A 26,397-nucleotide genomic window follows, 5' to 3' on the forward strand; every position below is an offset into this window, starting at 1 on the left:
GTCGCATGTCTTGTTTAGCTGTGACAACAATAGCAACATTCAATCAATTTTCACTTCATCGTTGCTCTAAAGAAAAGAAAGGGCGAATTGTTCGGCGCGTTTTTGGAGGCTAGAGGCCACAGACAAGACATCCTCCAGACTGAGCATAGTAGCTCTACCCCCTCTGCCACAAATATGGTATTAGTTTTACTCCATTTTCCAGTAGAAAGTGTCTTTGTGTGACGTCCGTGTCTTTGAACGGACCAATCACGGCACGGGACCTCGCTCACCTCGTCCCCCGCACCCCCGTATTTTTGGCAGCATCGGTTTCATGAAATAATTGCTCTAAACTCCGTCTAGAGGATTCCTAGTCTATGCTAGAGGGCCTAGAGGCAGTCTACTTTAACAATGTCTCTGACTTGGCAGGTAGTACGGTACGCATACTGTACAACAGATGGCGCCTGTGTTGCTTAACGAGAATGTTCGGTCGGAATTGTATGAACGTGCTTATCCTTACTTTTGAAATCATTGCTTTCATCACTAATAGCAGGCCAAAGCCTCGCTATTGACAGCTTGTCAGTCGCCTACATACAATTAGTTATAGGTATCGATGATATTTCTAAATTAACATACCTACTAATTCTGCTTATCTAAATTCTAATGCACATTAACTTGACTGTTGATGTAAATAAATTACCTATCATACACGGCTGGAATAACACACAATTGACCACGAAACACAATTACACGCAGAAAGTATGTATAATATAATATATAGGACAAAGAGAGCCCTCTCGTGGATTTTTTTTGCCAGCAATATTGCAAGTGCCATCTGTAATTCTTAACCATAAGGGGCATAAATAGCGTCTCAGTATGTTGCGAACGTAAAAAACTTTGACTTTGAAGAAAGGCTTCAGGATATTTATTAATACACGAAAACAGATTAGGTACTTTTAACTTGACTGTTGATGTAAATAAATTACCTATCATACACGGCTGGAATAACACACAATTGACCACGAAACACAATTACACGCAGCAAGTTGTGAATCGCCATAATTTATCTAAATTTTTGGTAATAAAGTTCTCAGCAACTGTGATGGCGTATGAAAACTTTGTTTCTTTTAACATTGTAAAACTGAAAGTATTTTTATTTATCTGAATTATGACGTAGTACAGACAATAAATGGGGTGTTATAATATTTTGAGTTTTATTTGACAAAGTTGTTATTTTGTGACAATCGCCGCCATGGCAACGATGGCCATAAATAATCTGTTCTAACAGATGTTTTTTTGTTTGATCCATGCCCTGGATACAAGACTTTTAAGCCATTCTGACGAAATAAAGTAAAGCCATATTAAAAAAAAAGTTTAGCGTTAAGTAATATAGATGTCGCTATTTTTTCGAATAAAGTGCTTTATATAAGACTGTCCCTCCCCTGGATTTAAGTCATCATAGAAATCATAGAGAGAAAATAAACTGTATCTGTGCTAAGCCGAAATATTTCCTGTCAAATGTCAAATACCTATATTATGTCATATGTTTACATTATTTTATTTTTATCTTGCTAATTATTTCAAAATGGTAAATAAACGATATTATAAAAGTGCAAACCGAGCACTTTCATTTGATACTAAATTCGACCATGTTTTTTGCAAATAAAATGACCAGAATAGCAAGACCTCTCACAAACAGCTTTTTGGCCTTCTAAGCTTTTCTACCACAATAAGCCTGCTCATAATTTAATGACTAAAATATAATGCCCTCAACTACACGTTTACCCAATTTCATTTCAATTAGAACAAATTTACTTAAGTTCTTGAGTATCAAACTATCTTCTGACAGTTCAGCTAAAAAACATCGAAATGCCGGGACGTGCCGCTAGCCAGCCGCGTGATTCAAGTCGAATGTAAGAACTTCGCTTCGCTTCGCTCGCTCGTTCGATTAATCATTAGGGTTGAAATTATTATACCAATTCCGTTAACACCACTCCGCTGCACCAAAAATGCTGGAAAATGTACGATCATTGATTATATATATCGTCGTCTAGTACCCACAACACAAGCCTTGTTGAGCTTACTGTGGGACTAGGTTGATCTGTGTAAAATTATCCTATAATATTTATTTATTTACTGCTGTCATTCTTCATCTAAATTTCACAATTTTTTTTTTATTATAATTATTATATATTTGATTTAACGTTTGATAGTTTCTAAATTGTCAATTTTATTTTCTGTATAGTGCACAATAAAAAATATTAAACATTCATGTTTTTATTGCGTTTCATTTGTTTAATTGAAGATCATTCCTTGGTTTTGTAAGTCAACACCCGCCATCCATCGCGGCTCTTAAGAGCAATCATTGTACTACGTGATGCTCTACGAGCACACTTTTAATAAAGGCGAGAATAATCACTGGACAGATGCCATTTTTGGTTTTTTACACTCAACTGGACTACGAAGTTACCATATGAATAGGCCTCCATGTACCTATTTTGTGGCGCTAATGTATGTACTAAACTAATTCTGTTGCCAACTGTAACGACACACTCTCGGATTATTTACAGCGACATCATAATCGATTCGTTTTTATTGAGGAAAATGTACCTAACCATCCGTAACCTCTGATATACGTGTATTTTTACTTGCAAAACTGTGGAAACGGAGTAGTAAAACAAACTATGCCATCCACCATCAATATTATCCATCAATATTATTTATTTTAATAAATACAAGTAAATAATATAAATTATAATATTTGTGCAACAATGAAATAAATATTCAATTAGAAATTAATTTAAATAAAATAAAGAACTCGAATTTAAACTGTTTTAGTAACATAAGGTTACACAATATGTTATAGGTACAACAGGTTAAAATAAAGAATCATTATAACACAATTTCATGAAGGTTTTCAAAAACTTGACGAATAATTTTATCAAACGACATATAAGAAAAAGATAAATAAAATTCCTAACCTCGCGGCTTGGTGCACCATCTAGCGGAACATTGAACAGCAGAGATAATGACGTGAATCAGTTAACAGTATTGGATGCCGTCCAGCACACAACCGCCGGGACACTTGCAGCCTACTTTGACCGGGGAGTACTGGCCTTTATCAATATCGATGGTTGGGACACAGCCTTGCACATGGCTGCAGACTCTTATTGTCTCACCAATCACATGTCCTGGTTCGCAGCCGTTCTAGGAAAAAAGCAAAATGAAACACTTTAAAATAAAAAATAGTGTTCATAGTTAAATCACAGGAGCAAATAATTTCTTGCACGAGCAAGCACCCTTAAGGCTATAGCGGACCCCTATTATTGCTACCAATTGGACCCCTGTGTAGCGTGAATATGTAGGTCACTCTTAAAATGAGGCCAACCCCAAAAACACAAAAAAAATTACTGCTTTTCATACATTTTGGCGAATCACATGTCCATGTTTTCTACGAAACGGCAGATATTTTTGTCGTTATTTCGAGGTTGGCCTCGTAGTAAAAGTTGTTTAATATACATATTCACCCATCAAAACATCCTGCATGTTTCCCAACAATTAAAAAAATTTAAAGAATCTTTAATTTACAGTTCAGAAAGTTGAACATTTGAATGTAGATGTCGCTCATCTCATACACTAGTGGCTCTGTGAGCTGTAGACCTCGCGAGCAGAGCTTGAAATAACATGGTGCTAAGAGCTTTAAATACACCGTGTTTTTTTTGATTTCCGTTAATTTCAAGGGTGCATTCCTGAGCTTAAATCAAGTAACTTTCACAAAGACACCGATGTTCTAATTAAGTCCATTTCGGAGATAATCCATAATTATTTTTTTTACTATAAGGCCTCTACAAGCGTGTACACTTGCCTTAGGGCCGGCTTACATATTGATTAGTGTTTAGAATGAGTTCATACATTTGCTACTAAACTTAAGTACAATCTCGGTCGATTGATGTACGAAATGACATTGATATGTCACAGATTTCAATTGTTTGGTTGAGTTAAATGTAATGCCCGTGTTACAACAACGCTATATGCTACATTTAATTACTTTTTAAACAAAAAGAAAAACAAAAAAGAAAACAAAAAAAAATTTTTTTTTTGAAAATTAACTATGCCATTTAGTTCTTATAAACGTACTTAACTATACCCCGAAGTTAACGGAATTCAATAAAAACACGGTGTATAGTAAATTAAAGAAAAACAATACGAAATTTATGTGTAAAAAAATACAAAAAGTTATAATATCCCAGCATACAATTACTGGGGATCGAACCCAGACCCTCTGTGCAAACAGAAAAAGCGAACGTTTACAAACTGAGCCAAATAGTTCTTAGATGGGTTGACGAAATTTACCTACTCCTTCTCAAATTAAAATTAGTTAAAATTAAATATCTAAATACCGCCTAAACCAGCGATAATTTTTTTCTGCATTTTTTGCTATTAACTCTGTAAACATGTTTCAAAAAGAAAAAAGTCTTATGATATCGATACGACTATTTGTTTAGGCGCCAGGTATCACGACTCCGCCATTTTTAAAAATTTCCAAAAACCGGATTGACAAAAAAATTTTATTTAGTCATAAAATTCGGTCACAAAATTTCACGAGAATCGGTTAAGAATTGCGACCTGTAGAGGAGAACATCCGGACATACGAAAGCAAAATGCCCGAGTCAAAACGTAGACCTTCGCTTCGCTTCGGTCAATAAAGTCAATTGGACGTAGTTTAGGGTAAAAGATCCAATCCTCAAAAATCTGTTAGTAAAATTTGAATTTTCTGTCAAACGGAAAAGTCGTTTCTTTTAAACTAGTGGCTCTGTGAGCTGTAGACCTCGCGAGCAGAGCTTGAAATAACATGGTGCTAAGAGCTTTAAATACACCGTGTTTTTTTTGATTTCCGTTAATTTCAAGGGTGCATTCCTGAGCTTAAATCAAGTAACTTTCTCAAAGATACCGATGTTCTAATTAAGTCCATTTCGGAGATAATCCATAATTTATTTTTTTACTATAAGGCCTCTACAAGCGTGTACACTTGCCTTAGGGCCGGCTTACATATTGATTAGTGTTTAGAATGAGTTCATACATTTGCTACTAAACTTAAGTACAATCTCGGTCGATTGATGTACGAAATGACATTGATATGTCACAGATTTCAATTGTTTGGTTGAGTTAAATGTAATGCCCGTGTTACAACAACGCTATATGCTACATTTAATTACTTTTTAAACAAAAAAAAAAACAAAAAAGAAAACAAAAAAAAATTTTTTTTATGAAAATTAACTATGCCATTTAGTTCTTATAAACGTACTTAACTATACCCCGAAGTTAACGGAATTCAATAAAAACACGGTGTATAGTAAATTAAAGAAAAACAATACGAAATTTATGTGTAAAAAAATACAAAAAGTTATAATATCCCAGCATACAATTACTGGGGATCGAACCCAGACCCTCTGTGCAAACAGAAAAAGCGAACGTTTACAAACTGAGCCAAATATTTCTTAGATGGGTTGACGAAATTTAGCTACTCCTTCTCAAATTAAAATTAGTTAAAATTAAATATCTAAATACCGCCTAAACCAGCGATAATTTTTTTCTGCATTTTTTGCTATTAACTCTGTAAACATGTTTCAAAAAGAAAAAAGTCTTATGATATCGATACGACTATTTGTTTAGGCGCCAGGTATCACGACTCCGCCATTTTTAAAAATTTCCAAAAACCGGATTGACAAAAAAATTTTATTTAGTCATAAAATTCGGTCACAAAATTTCACGAGAATCGGTTAAGAATTGCGACCTGTAGAGGAGAACATCCGGACATACGAAAGCAAAATGCCCGAGTCAAAACGTAGACCTTCGCTTCGCTTCGGTCAATGACAAACACTTTTACTACTGTTATCTGTACCTCTTCTCATTTGAATGTCTGTCAAGTACTTTTCGAGGCCTTTCTATTAAGCCTAAATACGATGTAATTGTGTTTTTCTATCGAGGAGTTTTCCGTTGGCTACCTTTTTCGACTGATGAGGTCATCTCCAAGCGTATTATTCAAGTATTATTATCATCAGAATTATCATACCAGGAAGTGGTTAATATTTAAATTGTTTAAGTTACAAGATTTAAAGCACACATATTCCGTATACGACGTAAAGTTTAATAAAAGTGTGTGAAAATTAAGAGACATCTACAGGAAAGGGGTATTTTTATACAAATTAGTTTCTACACAATCATGTCTACTCCAATATTATAATGTGTTACGTAAAGCACCCACTAGTAGATGAAACAATGTGTCAATAAAATATTTTTTTTGTACCTGGTCTTCTTTCCAAATAACAAAAGGTAACATCAAGTAAAAGACAAAGAAAACATATTTCTTACCGAAATAGTCACAACGCCTTCTGGCTCCGGAACCTTTGCCGGATTTATTGGAATTGGGACGTTGGTTTTCTGACCTGTTATGCAATCAATACAATTACATTAAGTACAAGAATATTTATTGCTTAATAGTAGGTACATGTGACAATTAGCTTCATGCATGATTTTTTTAAAGATGGTAATCGATCTACTTCCTTCCTTCCTAAACCCGATTATTAATCTATTGTAAAGTAAAAAAAGTAAAAGGAATAAGTATTTATTTTCAAGAATATAGGTTACAGATTATGTCAGGGGTCTCCACACTTAGGGTTGCCATATGGAAGAATTAAATGTCCTGATAAAAATCCGGACATCACCCTAAAAATCCGGACATTTCTTGTAGCAGAGATTTGGCGTAACTTGAACGACGCCCCGCCGGCGCGCTGCTCTCTGCGGTGTGCTGTATCGTGGATCTACTTTTCCCTTTCCCTTCGCCCGATCCCGTAGCCCCCTCCCCGGGCGCGCATTTTATTTTTATAAGGTCATTCCTAAAAATCCGGACACATGCCAAGTCCGGCCGTAATCCGGACAAAGGGTCAAAAATCCGGACATGTCCGGACAAATCCGGACGTATGGCAACCCTATCCGCACTAGGCTTTGCCTGTACCGCGGCGAACCAGGAACAATTTTTTTTTGTACCCCAGAAGCATACAAATTTTCACCTCAGCCGCTCGAACAAGGGTACTTTGGTTCTTAAAAACAGTGAGCAAAATGCGATTTTGCTCACTGAGTGAGACAAAATGACATTCATGTGACCTTTATAGTCAATGTCATTTCAACATACAGCGAGGTCTAATACAAGTTCGAAATACTGGGGTTCTATTATCTCTGTCCCTTTCACACTGTTAGCAAAAAGAAACAGGCAAAAAAAAGTTCAAACGACATTCAACGGTATATTGACTGTTTATAATAGACCCCCGAAAAACTTCAGAACGCATCGTTCCAAACCACGTACCTACGAGTATGAATTCTTAATTAATTAATAAAAATAAAGTTTAAGATTTGATAAAAACTTATAAAAACACTATATTTTAGGTATTTTTTATTTTGTACAATAAAAATAATGAACTCAAAAAATACACAGATTATCACGCAAAATTAATTATTTTACTTTTAAGAATTTCTACTATTGTTGACAAATAGTACGTAGTTTACAAAAAAAGTTTTCGATTCAATTGTCAGTTGATGTTCGTTATTTTACTGAAATGTATTATTACGTTTTGTTTTTGTGTTCGATTGCGGTAATTAAACTTAATTGTTTGTATATCTTAAGAAAATAAGTGCATAGGTATTAAGTGATGAAGAAGGATTACATTTTTCAAGTTGTCTAATAGGTATGTTCTCACTGCTCAGGTGAAAACTTTTGTGTACTACACGAGATCAAAGTTATTCACATCTCGTGCGCTTTTGAGTCCCTTACTACGCTCAAGATTCTAAATTAGATTATAGAATCTTTCGCTTGCACGGCACTCAAAATAAGCACTCGAAGAAATATCTAACTTTGATCTCTTGTTGTACAAATAACTATTGTCAAGTACCCAAGTGTGGCGCGCGCACCATGAGTGATAATACTCCATACAGAAAGCGAGCGTGATGTGGCGTTGTCTCACTCAGGGCTGCGCCAAAATGTACATATTCATGAAGAATAAGTTTTTCGCTATTTACGCCGTGAAAAATGCATTTGAGTAATATAGTTGTCATAGATGAGGCGTTCCTTAACATATATATTTCTATACTTAACAAGGGGCACCAACCTGTATTTTGTAAAAATGCTTGTTACTGAATATATATTTTACATAATTTTTTTCTGCTTATAACACACAAGAAATCTGTTAAAAGTGTTTAAGAGCGATAACACAAGTAAAAGTTTGCAATATTCTTACCCCCGGAATTACCCACAATGTTTTTTTATCACATTTTGCGACGTGATATTTAAAATATGGCGGACGAATATATTCGTCCACCATAATGTCATTTTTTTAACAGGTTAGACGTTCCGGCATTCCGCCACGATTGCAAATTGTGTAACTCATTTAAAACGACTAGTAAATTAATCATTTTTTTTTATTACTCAATCACAAGGATTAATGCTATAAACGTGAATACAATACAACAATACAATCTTATGTACAGCGTCGCGCGCATAGTATTCATATCGGAGTTTCGTTAATAATGGCGTAAGAGCCATCGACAATAAGGTCCATTTTCATAGATAACGTCACAAATGTTTCTTATGGAATTTTAAGGTTTATGATATGACTTAAAATCCCTAAATAAAACTAAATTTGGTATTTTTTACACTTACCAACTTGTACCGTGATACATTCGTCAACGGCGTGAGCGGTGGCGAGCAGTGCGGCGAGCGCGAGCAGCGAGCGGGCGAGCAGCGAGCGAGCGAGCGGCGACATGGCGGCGGCGGGGGCGGCGACGGCGACGGGGAGGGCGCGCTGCAGAGACTCTACAACAACAGCAGACCAAAGCCTCGCTATTGTATGCTTGTCTGTCGCCGCTATCGATGTTTTATACCCTGCGCGCGACACCGGCCGTAGAAAATCGATTAATACATACAATTAAGTAGTTATATCTATGATATTCCAAAAATTCTAAATGAACAATTAACTGTAACAAATTTAAAGATAATTTACAGCCTTGAACAATTTGCTCGGATAAGTAATCGTAATCATTCTAATTTATCAGAAAACAATGGACTTAAAGGTAATTTATTGAAGGCCACATATATACCCACCTATTGCATGTAAAAAGTGCATTTAAGGCCAACTTATGGGAAGGAATATTAATCGAAATTAAAAATAAACGATAATTTATTTATCTTCTTTATTTTCATCAACAATACAGTATTGTGTTTGAATATTTTTTACATGCTAACTTACATTAGTTAGGTAGTCATACAGACATATAGTACAGTACCTACAATATATAAGGAACATACACAAAAAATACAACCATCACTAAAATGTTAACAACTATACACTAAAAATTACAGTCATCACTAAAAATTTCAGTAATTGTATAGATTTGGAAAACAATTCAAACATTCATGGCATTGCACGAAGTCAATATATACGTGTGCATTTCCAAACGAAAATATGCAACTAGCGGGAGTTCCATGCGGCAACTGTACTCGTAATCCCCGTCCGTTTACTTTCGCCCCGGAGCACGGGTTTATGGAAACGCCGACCTAACGAACTGCCCCTATTCCCTACCAACTGCTTTGCTCTGTTACGAAATATTGGAAAATATAGATTTCAGCCTACAGCTGATGGATTCGGCTAGCAATTTCTGATGCTCGGTTTAGTACGTTTTAGCGGCTCCTCGGCTGCTATTCCATTCAGATTTCAGATAATTTATTCATAAATATAACATGTATTTATAAGTCACATAAATAATGGTACACATCACAATTCATAATTATTAATCAATTGACATTATGTGTTATTATCTTAAAATTATAACATTCCCACTGAAGCACTGCAGAGATGAGAGGACACGTTCGGGATACAACCAATACCATGGTTGGTTGCAATCCAAGTCTCTGCTCCGCTTTGCTGGACCGTCCATTATTCAAGTGTAATTGATATTCATTTAAAAAAAAACCGGGCAATTTGAGTCGGACTTGCGCACGAAGGGTTCCGTACCATAATGCAAAAAACGGCAAAAAAAACGGTCACCCATCCAAGTACTGACCCCGCCCGACGTTGCTTAACTTCGGTAAAAAATCACGTTTGTTGTATGGGAGCCCCACTTAAATCTTTATTTTATTCTGTTTTTAGTATTTGTTGTTATAGCGGCAACAGAAATACATCATCTTCGTAAGATACAGCCTGGTGACAGACTGACGGACGGACGGACGGACGGACAGCGGAGTCTTAGTAATAGGGTCCCGTTTTACCCTTTGGGTACGGAACCCTAAAAACTAAAACGCTTTTTAATAAACTTTATTATATTCAGCAACCCAATGAAATGGAGGCAACTAAAATTCAAACGAAAATGGAACATTCCAACAACTCCGTGGAAACTCTATCAGCGTCAGTATTTAAAACAAATACTTTTACAGCCTTTGTGCTACTGTTGGTTTTGGCAACACCACCGACTGTCCAAGAACACCGGCGGCTCCAGACTCTTCCAACTTATATCTTCTTGTGTTGAGAAAAGAAACTGTTTTAATTTGACAAAACGTACGATTTTATGTTATCGGTTAAGGTATCCCTCAAAGAGTGTTCCCGAGGCGGTCGCAGTGCCACGGAATCGTTATTCAATTTAAAAAAATTAAAAATAATTTAATTTAAATTAAATTTAAATTTAGCTCGATATCAACGATAACTACATCTCATTAGACACTTTTGGTCGGCAACCTGCATGTAACACCAGTCGTGATCGTTTCACCGGGTGGTCGTATCGAAAGATCAGCACTGGAAGTGGCCAGCATCACGCTGAGAATGCTGAGGTGTGACCATTTCGTGGCACCCCTTCCTGTTTTTCAATTTTTTGTATAACTTTATTTTCGGTGTCGGTGCTTACGAATAAATATTTTCTATTTCAATTTTCTACATAGGCTACGGTAATCGCTTACCGTCGTATGTTTGTATGCTAATCACGTGGTATCTCACATGAGCTTGTGTATTACATATTATGAGTGGGATATACTGCGAGTAATTAAATGAATAAATAGGTAAAGTTTACATTCTTCAAGCTATTTTCATTCCAATAGCCGTATTCTGAGTGTAATAACAGGTTATGAGATTGATCTAGTTTTGTATTAAATATAATCTGTCAGTATCAAATGTGATTTTTTCTGACGTGGGGTCAGCTTACAAATTGATTTTAATAGTATTGCTTAGTATTCACATCTCCATACTTATTGTTTGTATCGCTCGTGTCTGATATAAGTACTCGTATGCAACGCAAGAGATGCACTGCGACTAACTCAAATAAATATCAAATCAAGTCGAAGTTTTTATCGTTCAAATGCTTGTCGTGGCGTTTATAAGACACTGAGTGGTGTGTTCTCTCTGGGCTGAGTTTATTCAAAAGCCGGAGCTAAAACAAATGCCGATGGTTGCCGCAGCTCAGACAGCTCTTGTTATTTGACGTCCACTCTTCGTTATAATGTCCAAGTTTAGCATTCTAGACTTCGGTACGGTCTGATACCTCTCTTATTAATGTAGGACCTAGGTCAAATATATTTCAGAAACAGGTCACGTCTGTGGGCAAAATATAAAATGTTAACGAGCCGAGTTACATCACATTTATTTTTGAGTCCCAAGTTTTAAAAATGTGTCTGGCTTCTTAAGGAAGTGTGTCGTTCAAAAAATAGCTTTGGATTTTATTAATTTTGCGAATCTACGTTAAACAAACAATACCTACAATGTATATGTCTCACTTAACTTTTTTCAATTAAATTAAAAATATCTTAATATATAAGATTGATTAGAATTAAATTTTAACAGTTACAATTGTTACAAATACGTACTAAACGTACTTAGGGTACATTAAGTAGTATATAAAATATACTTACGCATACCTTATGAGTCTTATGACCATAATATTAATAATTTGACGGTATTTGAGATAATTACATAAAATAAACGTTTTTATCTATTATAAGTAGGTAGAAGTTATTAAACCATGCTTTCTTTATATGCTAAATTTTGATTTAAGTACTTACCTATCTTGTTTAGCTCTGGCCTCCCATAAGTAAATTCCATTAAGATTTAACATTTAATTTTAATGCCGTTTACATAAAACTCAAAAACTTCCCGCTTAATTGCCATTAAGACTCCAAAAAGAACAACACGCTTTAACACCAACACGCCTGTGAAACCGCTCCCGCGCCCGCCCCCGCGACCGCTCCGCCACAAGCGGCACTTTGATGCCGTAATGAATACCTTTATAAACTCCCTGACATTCACAAAACTTACATTACCGGTAACTGGCTGGTGTATCCATGTACTTACCTTCAGGAGGCTGCCTATATGACAATCATACTTACATCAACGAACGCCAAACGAAAAGTGAAAATAAATGAATCGGGATGATAGATGCTACGAAAAATCACGGAGACTATTTCCATACGTTATTTTTATTTATGGTTTAATTGGTGTTTTCTATCAACGGTTGTCATCTTGGCTGAGCCCCCTGGTATCTTATTTGAGATATCGATGAGAGCAGCGCGTTGCAGGTTGTCGTGGTAGTCCTTTCAAAAGACCGAAGTCCATTATTTATTTTGTGGTGTGTGATGATTAGTAAAGCTTCGTGAACAGCCTCGTGTCGTAATTAAAGAGACGGGTGTTTGAGTTGGAACATTTAGTATTTATTTACATTTTAATTTGAACGCGTTTCACGTGCTGTCTGTCGAGTGTGGGAATGTTCGCAAAGCGACTGCCTGTTACGGGTGAACTGAATATTTCAAAAGCAATTCCCAATTTTTTGTGTTTTGTTATAACTTGGGTTGACGGGGTTTTTTTAATCTAAATCGTGAGTACGTTCAAGCTATAAAAATGTACTAAATTTTCCTTTCCGAATCATGGACCATCGACTTCATAGGCAGGGTCACTACCCACTAGGCCAGACTAGGCCAGGTCGTTTTAACGGACCAGATGTTTTAGATGATTTTTTTGTTTATTTTAAAGGTCGCATGCGCTGACTTCCAATTTTTTAATTTATAAAACATCCACTTTCTTATTGTTTCGACCAATAAGTTAGGTTTAACGATTCTGGTTTATAATTATGAAAGTTTGTTTTAGGTAAAACAAATAATCAATTAACAAACATTTTTTAAATTTTCTAATATTTGTACAGATTTTAATTTTTCTAATGCGATGATGATACGCCAGTAACCGTTGTAAAAGTAAAACTAAACTATAAACTGAAATAGATGTCATTTACTAAAGAACTAAGCCCTCCAGTGGCGGCCGGATAGCCAAGTGGTCCTGTGCGTTAGCCGCGTATACTGAAGACGCCGGTTCGAATCCGGCCGACGCCACTGGAGGACTTGGTCACATTTTCTTTAGTAGGCATATTTATGACATTAAGGGCCACTTGTACCATTCACTAACCCGGGGTTAACCGGTTAAGTTAAAGAGTCACCATGGTTACCTTACCAGTACAATTTGACACTGGGTTAACGGTTTAACCGGTTAACCCCAGGTTAGTGGGTTGGTACAAATGGCGCTTGTTATATGTAACAGTGGAACTATTTATAATCTCGAATACCTATTTAGTAATAGTATTTTATGCAACCGTTGTTTAAGAGAGGTAAAAAAAGGTGAGTAGCGTGAGTAACAATTTGAGGCGAAGCCGAAAATTGCTAAAAGACGCCACGAGTATTTTTTGACTCAGATAAACAACGTTGCATACAATACTTTTTCTACGACCAAGCACTTACTTTTAAATAAAATTGTAAATTTAACAAATATTTTTAATTCTAGAAGTAGCAAAAATGGAGGGTACGGGCGGGAAAAGAATGAATGAACGAATGAAATTTAAAAAAAAATGTCTATGGTTCACTTATTTGTCAGAGATGACACTTAAAATACGGTTGGCAACACTGTATTTCATTCAATATTTTTTAAGTGGTCATTACACGAAGTATCGTAAAATCGCCAAAAAGATACTGCGTGTATGCACAAATTCTTTTTTGGGGAATAGACTAAAGACTTGTCTTGACAACTATAAGGTAGGGTTTTAAAGGCGTGTGCACGACCCTTTAAATGACAAATAAAAGTACGGGAGTAGAAAAAACAATTTTATTTGTTCCCTAAGTTGTAAACTAAACTAATTTCATTTACGATGCTACCAAGCCCTTGTTTTGCAAAAGCATATTTCCCTTTCAAAATCCCTATACGCCAATACAATGTCAACACAACTGGACTTTGTAAAAAAGCAAACAGAAAAAAATAAAGTAAGATAGGCTGCGCTTTGGCAGGCTTTTGGGCTGCGTCCGATAGATTCTGGGCTTAATAAAGCCTGGATGGGTTAGAGCGGCTGGGGGAGATAAATGGAAAAAGGTTAACAATTTTAAGCTAAAAAAGTTTAGGAACAGATCTATTTTATAAAAATATAGAAAATTACAGAACACCTATTACGATCGCCGAATAATTATACTTATTGAAAGAGGCGTCACAGGTAACCGACATTGCTTGAATGCGGCGAACGACGTAGATTCAACGCAACCATATTACTTTTTTTTTGTCATTGATTTATATTCTTGTGTAATAATTTATATTGTTGATACTATCGTTACCAAATTGAGATCTCAGAGAGGAGGAATCACTGACTGGGTTGGACCTAGTTCGGGAGGCAGAGGCTCAACCCCACTACCTAAATAAGTTACAAACCAGATACAACTGTTTTATATTGTTACTAAATTTTATAATGTGAAATGTAATGTTTAAAGGTTTAAAGCAATGAAGATTTAATTTGATTGCACCATTAGTCTGATATATCGTGCGTGTGAAGTTTGTTTCAACCACCGTCAAAGGAGTTAAAGCCGCAAATCGTTAAAGGAGTTTGAGTATATTATATTTCCAGCTGCTTTTGAGTTAATTCTAACTTCATCAATGTGCTGGATAATTTGTCTTTCTAGAGACGTGCCGTCTTGTAAGGACACGACGAAATTTAAGTACATCCTACCGACTGCGCCAACTAATATGTATTTTTTTGGCTATTTATTATTTAATTATTAGTTTAAACTTTATTACACAATATGAAACATAAAAATTACAATTGACGGGCTTAACGTCTAATGTTAGAACCACCATATACTAGTCAACCATGTCAAGGAAAAGAGTACGAAAATTTTAATTAGTGCATTTACTGACAGCGTATAAACTACACGCTGCGCTTGTATGTTTGTAGCAAAAAGCAAATGTTTATTTTATTTTGTAGCGAAATGCGGCTACTAATACTTGTATGACGATTACATGCTTATATCAACATATCATCCAATTAAATGTTATAAAATACTACTCAAAAAAGTTATCCATTGACCTACATATAGTGTGCCTCCTATCCTACTCGGCCTCTCCGCTCGCGGCCCCACATAACACATAACGCAGTTCGCAGTCACTCTAGCGGGGGCCATCAATATTTTATTCGTATTCGCGAGTCGAGTTTATGTCGCACGGCCGATTGAGCCGCGACAAAGGGAATGGAAGGAAGCGATTAAATTAGGCAGTACGGGCAATAATACCTTGCACAGTGATATGCGCAAAATATCTGACAAATTCTGAAGGCTGCCTTTCCACTGAGGTGGAGATGAGAGGAGACGTGCGGGAATCAACAAATTCATTAGTTGTAATCCAAGTATGTTCTTCGGCAAAAGGCATCGGCAAGATTAGGGTAGGTTAGATTGGTGACTATTTTAAAACGGCTGCTATTTAACTGATCACCAGATTTAGTAAAATTTAATACCAAAAAAATCCATTTTACCACCCTAAAATAATGAATGATCACCAAAATTATAACACCATTTTAATGTGAAATGATTCCCAATTTTATTACATTTTACTATCCTATTAAAGGAAATGACACCAAACTAATCATTATTAACCCAAAAATAGTAACTGATTACCAAATTTCAAACCCCATTTTAATGCGAAATGATCACCAAATGTTTACATCTTGCTATGCTATTAAAGAAAATGGCACCAAAATAATCATTGTAAACCCAAAAATAGTAAATGACCACCAAAATTAAACTCCATTTTAATAATGTAAAATAATAACCAAATTTTTAAATTGAGCTATCCTATTAAAGCAAATGACTCCAAAATAATCATTGTAAACCCAAAAATAGTAAATGACCACCATAATTGTAACCATATTTTAATTAAAAATGTGCAAATATTTAATATATCGTTATCCTATTAAATTAATTAATCCACTTCGTCACCTTTTTCTAGTAGCATTTTATTTCTGTAACATTCGCAGTTCAAAATGAACCTAACGCACTTTTCTACTAGCATTTCTTTTCTGCAAGGGTCGCAGTTCAAACCTAACCTAACCCACTTTTCTAGTAGCATTTCGTTTCTGTATGGGTCGCAGTTCAAACCTAACCTAACCCACTTTTCTAGTAGCATTTCTTTTCTGTATGGGTCGCAGTTCAAACCTAACCTAACCCACTTTTCGAGTAGCATTTCTTTTCTGTAAGGGTCGCAGTTCAAACCTAACCTAACCCACTTTTCTAGTAGCATTTCTTTTCTGTAAGGGTTGCAGTTCAAACCTAACCTACTTTTCTAGTAGCATTTCGTTTCTGTATGGGTCGCAGTTCAAACCTAACCTAACCCACTTTTCCAGTAGCATTTCTTTTCTGTAAGGATCGCAGTTCAAACCTAACCTACTTTTCTAGTAGCATTTCGTTTCTGTATGGGTCGCAGTTCAAACCTAACCTAACCCACTTTTCTAGTAGCATTTCGTTTCTGTATGGGTCGCAGTTCAAACCTAAGCTAACCCACTTTTCTAGTAGCATTTCGTTTCTGTAAAGGGTCGCAGTTGAAACCTAACCTAACCCACTTTTCTAGTAGCATTTCTTTTCTGTAAGGGTCGCAGTTCAAACCTAACCTAACCCACTTTTCTAGTAGCATTTCTTTTCTGTAAGGGTCGCAGTTCAAACCTAACCTAACCCACTTTTCTGGTAGCATTTCTTTTCTGCAAGGGTCGCAGTTCAAACCTAATTCTGTTCGGGTCGCAGTGCTAACCTAACCCACTTAACTGATAGCAGTTCAAACCTAACCTACTTTTCTAGTAGCATTTCAGTATGCTACTAGAAAAGTAGGTTAGGTTAGGTAGGTATGCGGTGCGGGGTACGGGGGGTTGAGCGGGAGGGGCTAGTAATTTTGGCATCATTTTACTTTATTTGGTAATATGTATACATGTTTTGGTAATCATAGTGGTTTATTTAGGTGAAAATATCGCATTAATTTGGTCTTCAAGATTTGGCGATCATTAATGATTTTTGGTGATCATTCAATATATTTGGTATTCGAATACAATTTTAAGTGCAGTCGTAATTAAAATGGTGGTACTTTTGTAATTTTAGGCCTAATTTTTTTGGTGTTCAGTAATTTTTTTTGGTAAGCATGTTTTTTTTATTTAGGGTACCAAAGTATTTTTCGGTGGTCATTATATTTGTAGCCTTTTAAAACATTCATCGGTTATAAAAATTGCGTTGTCTAATGAAAATTTGGTACTTATATAAAAAATGGGACAAATAATGTTTCAAAGTTACGATGGATACCAAATAACCATACATTTTCAAATAACTTGATGTTCTGAACTCCAACAAGCTTTACTGGAAGGTTTAAAATATAATATGCTTGTTTAACACAAGTTCAACATATTAAGTATCTAGTATAACATCCAATATTGTAGCTGTCCAAAATGTCCGACATGTTAGATAATTACCATGAAATTGTTCGCAAGCCAAATGCCTGGTTTAAACATACATAATCGCGCCGTACATTATGTACATAATGACGTGCTTGTTTGTTTGTTCGCAAAACGCGCAGCGAGCCGCCGCGGCGGTAAATTAGGTGCCCGGTGCCTACTCGTAGGGCTAGCACCCAGGACTAAACTTTAAAAATAATCAATTTCAGTGTCACTCGAACCCTCTGTCATACAAAAGAAGTTACGTTTTCATTCTAAAACGATATGATTTTTGAAGTGAAAACTTCTTTAGCGGCGCTGAGCACTTTTTGAGTTGGGGAAAAAATGATAAACTCGATACAGCGTAACGCGTAACGTAACGCTGACGTCATGTGTCACGGACAATGTTATTCACCAAAGAACTTTAGTCATAACGTATCATAATCAGGTCAATTATTTAAAACTGGACTTTTATATAAAGCAATAAAGCTCAATGTTTTAATCTTGTACGGGCTGAAATACGAGGATCTCACAGTTACATTCTAACTTTATATCACTCAAATATAATTCAATAAAGCTACATCTTGATGAAATCGCTAATAAAAGTGAACTCTAGCACTGGTGAATAAAACTCAAAATATCATGACCAAATATATTTAGATGCGAGGTCTGCAAGGTAACTTTACAACTTATATTCGAATTTTAAACAATTAACGCTACAAATTTAAGCTCACTGGCCAGCAATTTCGGAACTAAAGTTTTTCAATAGAAAGGAGGATGGGTCAATTATACATAGTGCTGCAGACATTTTGGACTAGTCATTGAGTTTTCACTTCTGTCGGCACTCCCGGAGTGCAACCCGTTGTTTTGTTTTAATTACATGACGCTTGGCATGAGCGCTGGTGGTCTAGCGGCAAGAGCGTGCGACTTTCAATCCGGAGGTCGCGGATTCAAACGCCGGCTCGTACCAATGAGTTTTTCGGAACTTATGTACGAAATATCATTTGATATTTACCAGTCGTTTTTCGGTGAAGGAAAACATCGTGAGGAAACCGGACTAATTCCAATAAGGCCTAGTTTACCCTCTGGGTTGGAAGGTCAGATGGCAGTCGCTTTCGTAAAAACTAATAATCAATTAACAAACATTTACGCCTACGTCAATTCTTAGGATTAGTTGTCAAGCGGACCCCAGGCTCCCACGAGCCGTGACAAAATGCCGGGACAACGCGAGGAAGATGATGATGACGCTTGGCATTAAAATTATCGTAACACAAGTAAAAATACAAAGAAGATAGACCGAGTAGAAGTTTTACATACAAAACTTCTACTCGGTCTAAGTCCCCGGTTACCTCCCCCGGAACTCAAATTATATCCATACTAAATTTTATCTAAATCGGCGACAGACAGACAATTAAACTTACTTTTGCGTTTGTGATTTAGTAGGGATTAGGTTGTATGCTTATTTCGATTGACATATTATATATGTAACCTAGCGACCCGCCCCGGCTACGCATAGCTTACAAAAAACCTATGACACACCTAAACCTTCCTCAAGAATAACTCTATTGATTGGTGAAAACCGTATGAATATCCGTGCATTCGTTTTTAAGTTTATCGCGAACATACATACACACAAACAGACATACGCGTCGGGGGACTTTGTTTTATAAGGTGTAGTAATGACTCCGGACAACCCTGATTAAAAACGATCGATGATGGCTCCTGCATTTGTTCTCATTTCTGGTCATTCAGCGGCTGTTCATATTGCATAACGACGCTATTGTATGAGTAATGAGAGCTAAGCTTATAGTCGAACAGCGGTTGGCTATTGCTTTATAACAGCGTTGTGATTAGAAGCGAGATTCAGGTTTAACAACTCGATACGATTTTGAACTGGTTTTGCTAAATATAACACTTTAAACTCTTCGCGTTTTGTACACATATTTAATTACACAAACGGGTCTTCCGCGATATTACCCGTTTGTATAATCAAATATGTGGTTTTGCTAAAACGATGTTAGTGATTGCAGTGTATCCCACCCACGACTTTCACTGCATTTGCATGCACCATGCACCATTGGTATCCGCGTGAGCGATCTTAAGATCGTATCAAAATACTCGTACAATCAAAACCATAGCAAGTTGTTCAATCTGAGTCGGGCCCTAGATATAGCATCGAGTTCAAAATAGTATAATAGGTAAAGCAAAATGCAATGTACTTAAATATGCAATTTAAAAAGACGGAAGCCAGACTTAAGGATGACTCAGGTTAGACCGGGCCGTGTCCGGGCCGGAGCTTCCGGCGCTTCATTTTCTATGGAAGGCATCACGTTATCACCTGTCATCTGTCATAGAAAAGTAAGCATCGGAAGCTCCGGCCCGGTCTAACGTTAGTCATCCTTTATGTCGATCGGGATATTGACTATGATTACCTTTTGTATAGGTACCCGTGAACCAACCAAATGCATGTAACCGCGTCGAAATATCGAGAGCTCGATATAAGTCTAGTGAAACTAATTGTGAATCATTCAAAAGTCAAAAACGCAGTCCTCGCCCCGCCCTAGCATTTATCAGGAACTTTAGGGTATCTCAATTAAGGACACGCTTGTTCCAAATTTGGGATTCCTACACACACCACACCACCTGGAACTACAAAAAAATTGTTCTTTATCTAGTAAGAGATTTGGGCAGGATCCTAGGAAATTTCAGAAGGAAAGGAAGGAAGAAGGATTTTAGGGTCCTACCCAGGATGCTTAAATAAAATGTATGCATAGCCTGCATAACGGCATTGTGGATGTGGGTAATGGGTATGAAGCTAAAGTACCTAGCTGGGCAGGGCACGTCTGCTGAATGCACCTGAAGCGCTGGACCAAACTGGCCACAGACTGGGTCCCACCGAATGGACCTCGCGGCAGGGGAAGACCAAAACTGAGATGACGGGACGACCTTGACACATTTTGTGAAGTGTGACGGGAGTGTGCGTGGGATGGCGGGAAAGAGGGGAGACCTATTCCCAGCAGTGGAATACATTATAGGCTAGTAAAAAAGCCCGCATAGCTGACACCAAGCTCTAAGCTCCCTCTGTAAGCTGTAAGATTACCTTCTTAACTCACCTTACAATAAACTTCACTGCACTAACAAAGCTCGCACTGGAAGAAGAGTGTCGTAATAGTAATGAGCTACCGAGCAAGATTTTAGCTCAGGTAAACTAATATAATAATACTTTTTCTGTCCGCAACTTTATATCTACGTGGAAATCGTATGATTATGATTATGATGACTGATGAAAACTATCATATGTCCTACCTCGGGCTTCAAACTATCTCGGTACCAAATTTCATTGTAATGGGTTTAGCGATTTAAGCGTGGAGAGGCAAAAGACAGACAGGCAGACAGAAAGACAAAGTTACTTTCGCATTTATAATATAAGGAGGGATGATCGCTTGTTGGCGACAAGTTGTCACTAAGTCACTAGACTAAAGGTTGCGTTTGGGTTGCGACTACAGGAGAGTTACCTACTGCTGCAGCGCTTTATCTTAGTCACTAAGAAGCAAAGTTATATGAGGATCTAGCCGGAAGCAGAAGGTCAAGACACTCTGGCCCAAAACCTCTCCGCGCCCGCGACACCAACGCGACACTCCGGCCATATTTATCTGCGCGCGGCAAAAAGCGGGAGCGCCAACAAAAAGCGACATAAATTGATAGTTTCCGGGCCGCCCCCGGCCCCCGGCTGAGACGAGCTTTCATAAAAAGCTCCGTAAGTTTTTCTTGGATATTGTCTTTGGATCAGATTATGGGAGAAGTTTATGTGTGCCCGGGGGCGACGGGGCAAGGCAATCCGGCGCTTTTTGATGGGAATTTAAATATAATTCGGATCTTTGCACTTTGTCAAAGAAGAGAGGTCGGAATTATTTCCACGAAATGTGAATGTTAAAAGCTTTCAAAGTTATGAAATATCATGTTGTCTAAAAGAGATTACAGTTTAAAGATAAGGCTGGCCATTGTACTACCTAATTACTTTTAAGATTGTAATTGATTTCGTTTTCTGTTATTGAGGTGTGCAATACATAAAGAGTAGTGTACCTACTGCATTGATCACTATACTATACATGATATGTTATACTAGGTTAGTTACCTAATGTTCCCATATTGGGCACTGTTTATCCACAAAATTTAAACCAGTGTGGATGCACCTTTTTGAATCTACCTTACAGTCAAACACGTGTTTACTTGTATCTCCGTGTAAAACCCTACTTCAACACAGAAATCGCACCACAAACTCTCCGTGTCATCCTCCGGGCACTATAGTTTTGTTCTACCTGTAAACCCCTGCACAAACAACGAATCGCGACCCAAAACACTTCCAACCCCCATATTTCATTACATTGTGACAGCCAGCGCTAAAAGTTTCCATACGTAAATACCACCTCTAATATCATATTGTTTTAGTGAGAAAAGTTATATAACATTTCATTACAAAATGCACTTAAACCCTTTTTGTCGTACTGCGTATAGGTATGTTGTGCTTGGAAAAGTAAAAGCGTATCTACAGAGCTTTATTCCGAATTGCGTTGAAGTATTGAAAATATATTGAAATTTTGTAGATCAACTAGTCAATAATTGTCACAAACTGCTTCCTCCCGTCCCATCTTCTTCAAAATTACAACACTGCAACAAGCTGTTCAACTATGGAACTCTTTACCGCTGGGCATTAGACGCGCTCGATCACTTACTGTATTTAAAAAACTACTTACATAAAGAAAATATCTATTTATCTCTAATCTCTATAACAATTCTTTACTCTGTGCCCGACTCTGTGGCTGATATGTGTCTGCTATAATTAGCTAAGTATAATTGGTTTAATTGATTAATTTCCGCACGTCTCCTCTCATTTCCCTCGTCTTCGCCTTAGGGGAAAGACGAGAAAGAAGAGTAAATCAAGATTTAAGTACATATACATGTTGAGTTCCGAATCCCCCCAATGTGTTATAACCTATTGGTTCTGCGCCGAGTAAACTCGGTGTAGTTTTCGACGCTTTAGCAATAACGACGCGACAACATGTTTATTCTCGTGCACGCAAACTACCTGCATTTGTTGAACTGGTGTAAAGGCGGAGGCACACTGCCTATTATATGATCCAGGCCTAATATTGCACCGTAAGGCAGGCAGCCTTCCATTGAAGCGAAGACGAGAGACGAGAAGAATCAATCATTACCATTGAAACTTCAATTCACTTTCGTTTTACGGTACCAAGCATGTTTTTTTTAGCACGTCAGTGGCAAAGAAGCAAACGACCCGTCTGATGGTAAACGGTTGCTATAGCCTATGGACGCCTGCAACTCCAGGGTTATTACATGCGCGTTGTCGACATTTTAAAGACCTGTACACTCCTTTTTTGAAGAACCCCATACTGTAGTCCCTCGAGAAAGCCTCGGCAGGGAGCCAAAGAGTATTTTAGTATTTTTTAAAGTGTTATTTTTTTCTACTGTACCTTCTACAAGCCACATTTTCCCACACCATCAGCATACGTACTCGACCTTCATAACGATGTGTTAACTAGCGTCTAATTAGCATCCGCCGTCTGTCCGCCGCTTAACAAAAACGGAGACAACACGCAACTGGAATTATTCGTCTAAAATTTAACCGACACAAGCTTTTATAACCAACCATTTTTTAATTAATAAGGGTGACAAACGGAACCCTATTACTAAGCCTGCACTGTCTGCCTCTTTGTCTGTCTGTCTGTCCGCTGCTGAACAAAGACGGGAACACACCCATTTCACACAGTAACAATTATTCAGGCCCTAGCTTTGCTCGTACAGTCCGGTCAACAATGCTGACAGGACAAAGCAATAAAGATTTAAAAATAATTGTCTACTATTCCATTTTTATACAAGGTTTTATTAGCGACTGTACTTTTCAGTAAATAGCCTCGTATTTCTCATTAAAAATTATTTTCCTCGATAGTATTTTTTTTAATGACCCTACTCCGTTATCAAGCCAGACTTTCAAGAGTATATTGAGACTCCTCTGGTTTAAAATGAAAATGGAATTTCGAACCAAAATGCACAGTCAGAGGAAAATAGAACTATCATGAAAACTAAGTATCTAAATCCATCTGTTCGATAACAGAATAGTGAGTAAAGATTCCGTTCAGGTAACTTTTCCCTTTTGCTGAGATATCTTTAGCACTACCACGAGTTGCAATAGAAAATTCTTAAAAAAGGGCTTTGAATAGTTTTCTATAAACTCGTGCCATAAATAACATAACAACATAAGCCTTTACTCCTTGACGTATATTCCTAGTGTATTCCCATTTGTCCCCGCCCCACGTGACCGTCGCCATGTCATCGAAAAATACCGTATCCATAGTAATTAACCGTTTCACTACCATATTAGAGCATGAAAAGTCATTAAAAAACCTACTTAATAACGTGACCCTTTAGCGGTGTTTTTGTACGTATAAATGTTCTTAGTTGGAGTCTTGTGTTATAACAGCTGTGTGTAAAGTTGGGAGCGGAGCAGTAATGAAACACAGGGCTGTTGAGTCAAGACTAACTCTTTATTCATTAAAACTAGTATATATAAACTTTGATTTAGGTCACACGTGTTTAGGTGGGGAGGCTTACACGTGGAAGGTGTCAAATGGTTGTTTACCTAAATTCCATTCCTTATATAGAGGAGAGTCATCTTACATGACTCTCCTTATATGGTACCGCTAAGTTATCTGATCCTTATGATCTAGTTACATGTTATTCGAACCCATAACTACCTAACCTTCTATACCTACACTCCATCTCCCTCCTTTTGGAAAAGCAAAAATATATTATTTAATATATTTTTCTTTTACACTTAATCATTATATTTCTTAGTTCTATTTTTATGAATAATTTTTATGTTACCATTATCTAAAATTTCTGCATTTGCAGTAACATCTCTTATAACAGTTATAACTGTAGTGTATTAACAAGATGGATACTTAATTAATCCTTATACAATTCATAATAGTCATAGTAATCCTAAACTCTATAATATTTACAAATGTCTTTACTATGGGCCCATTTTTGACTTAAACTAGCTAGTAACTTGTACAGTACTTATGTTATGAATAATGATTATAAAATTTCTTTTATATAAAATATGATATTGTTCGAAGGTTAAAGTGTTACTGGTAACACAGCAATTCAGCAACAATTTGTACAAGCAGACAATACACTTACTAAAAACTAACCGGTAAAATTTCTGAATTAAACAACATTTATTTAAATAACCAATACTTAAACAACACTATTTAATAGTTTTCGCATCCAAAAGTATCCATCGATACATTTTACAATAGTCCAGCTTCTACATACGTATATTATATTGTTGTTCTCTTGTACCTTTACTTAAGGAAAGACTCATCAGAGTTTAAATTATTTCAATTTTGTCGTAATTAAACTTAATAATTACATATAGAGACGTGCCGAATTTTAACCATGTAAAGTTAAAATGTTAGTACTTAAATGGATTTTTTTTTTGTTTAGATTTAAGATTTAAGTCCTAAGTTTTTTTTTTTTTTTTTTGTTCAGACATGATGATTTTTTTCTCGCCTAACTCGTTTTTTATTTGTTTATTTTTTTTTCTCTATTTGTTTCTTTCTTTGTCGTCATTGCGTGTTTTTTTTTTTTTTTTCATATACCTTCATGGTTTCGTATTCATTTCGGATTTATTCAGCTTTCCTAACCTCCTTTTCTTTCATATACCTTCTTGGTTTCTTTTTGAGTTTGGATTTATTCAGCTTTCCTAACCTCCTTTTCTTTTAACTGTAGTGCACACTTATCACTATAATATATATATGTATGACGTCATTATTTCATAAGTGACCACTTCCTTTGACAAAGGCGGCTCGCGTCATTTGCCCTGGGGATTATGGTCTTGTATTGTTGGAGGATTTTTTTTTTTTCTTCTTCTCTTTTTTTTTCCTTTTTGTATTGTGCATTATTATTATATCCATATATTGGAAAGACGTCTGCAAAGGTACACTGCACAATATTTACGTGGTCGGCCGACCTTGTCATATTTCTTCGTATATTTCATTAATTCAATTAAGGATACAAGGAATTAGTATAAGTGCGCGCACACATTATATTATTTTATTTGTTTATCATTATTATCCCTATTAATAGGTATTTTCAGGCAGTTCTTTTAACACTTCATCACTTTCTATACTTAATATTCATTCCATGTGTCCAAGGACCTTCCCGAATGCCACCTGGAGCATATCGTGAGGGGTCCAAGGATTCCCATGCCTGCCTTGTATCCTGTGTACCTTGCTGAAATGCTCTTATTCGTACACCAGCTCCCATCGGGCTGAAGCTAACGAATGGCATTTTTTTTTTTTTTAGTCTCAGTGTGCCTACTTTTCCTTGTTTTATTTCATTTATTTCCGAAATGGTAATATTCTCTGTTATCATTAATTTTCGTTAGTTTATTTTTTTTTATTTTTTTTTTGTCTGGTATTTCCTCCTCTCTTTTAATTTTCGTACTTTTAATAGAACTTCAGCAAACAAGTATTTCAATAGCTCATAGGTGATCAGGCTACTCACTCATCGATATACTTGTCTGCTTTATTTTCCAAATATTGC

At 36.5% G+C, this 26,397-nt stretch overlaps 1 protein-coding gene across 1 annotated transcript in view; it reads right to left on the bottom strand.

Moving 5' to 3' along the window:
- Positions 1 to 2,661: 2,661 nt before the first annotated feature.
- The window catches only part of LOC134790404 (uncharacterized), a 36,404-nt gene continuing 12,668 nt past the window's right edge, over positions 2,662 to 26,397 (bottom strand). The window contains exons 3-5 of the mRNA XM_063761171.1: positions 8,690 to 8,911; positions 6,349 to 6,422; positions 2,662 to 3,183 (exon numbers count right to left, since the gene is read on the bottom strand). Coding sequence (XP_063617241.1) covers positions 3,019 to 3,183; positions 6,349 to 6,422; positions 8,690 to 8,911 — 461 coding nt within the window. The 3' untranslated portion in view covers positions 2,662 to 3,018. The remainder of the gene's footprint in view (positions 3,184 to 6,348; positions 6,423 to 8,689; positions 8,912 to 26,397) is intronic.

This window comes from Cydia splendana, chromosome 5, assembly GCF_910591565.1.
Source record: "Cydia splendana chromosome 5, ilCydSple1.2, whole genome shotgun sequence".
Classification (NCBI taxonomy): domain Eukaryota; kingdom Metazoa; phylum Arthropoda; class Insecta; order Lepidoptera; family Tortricidae; genus Cydia; species Cydia splendana.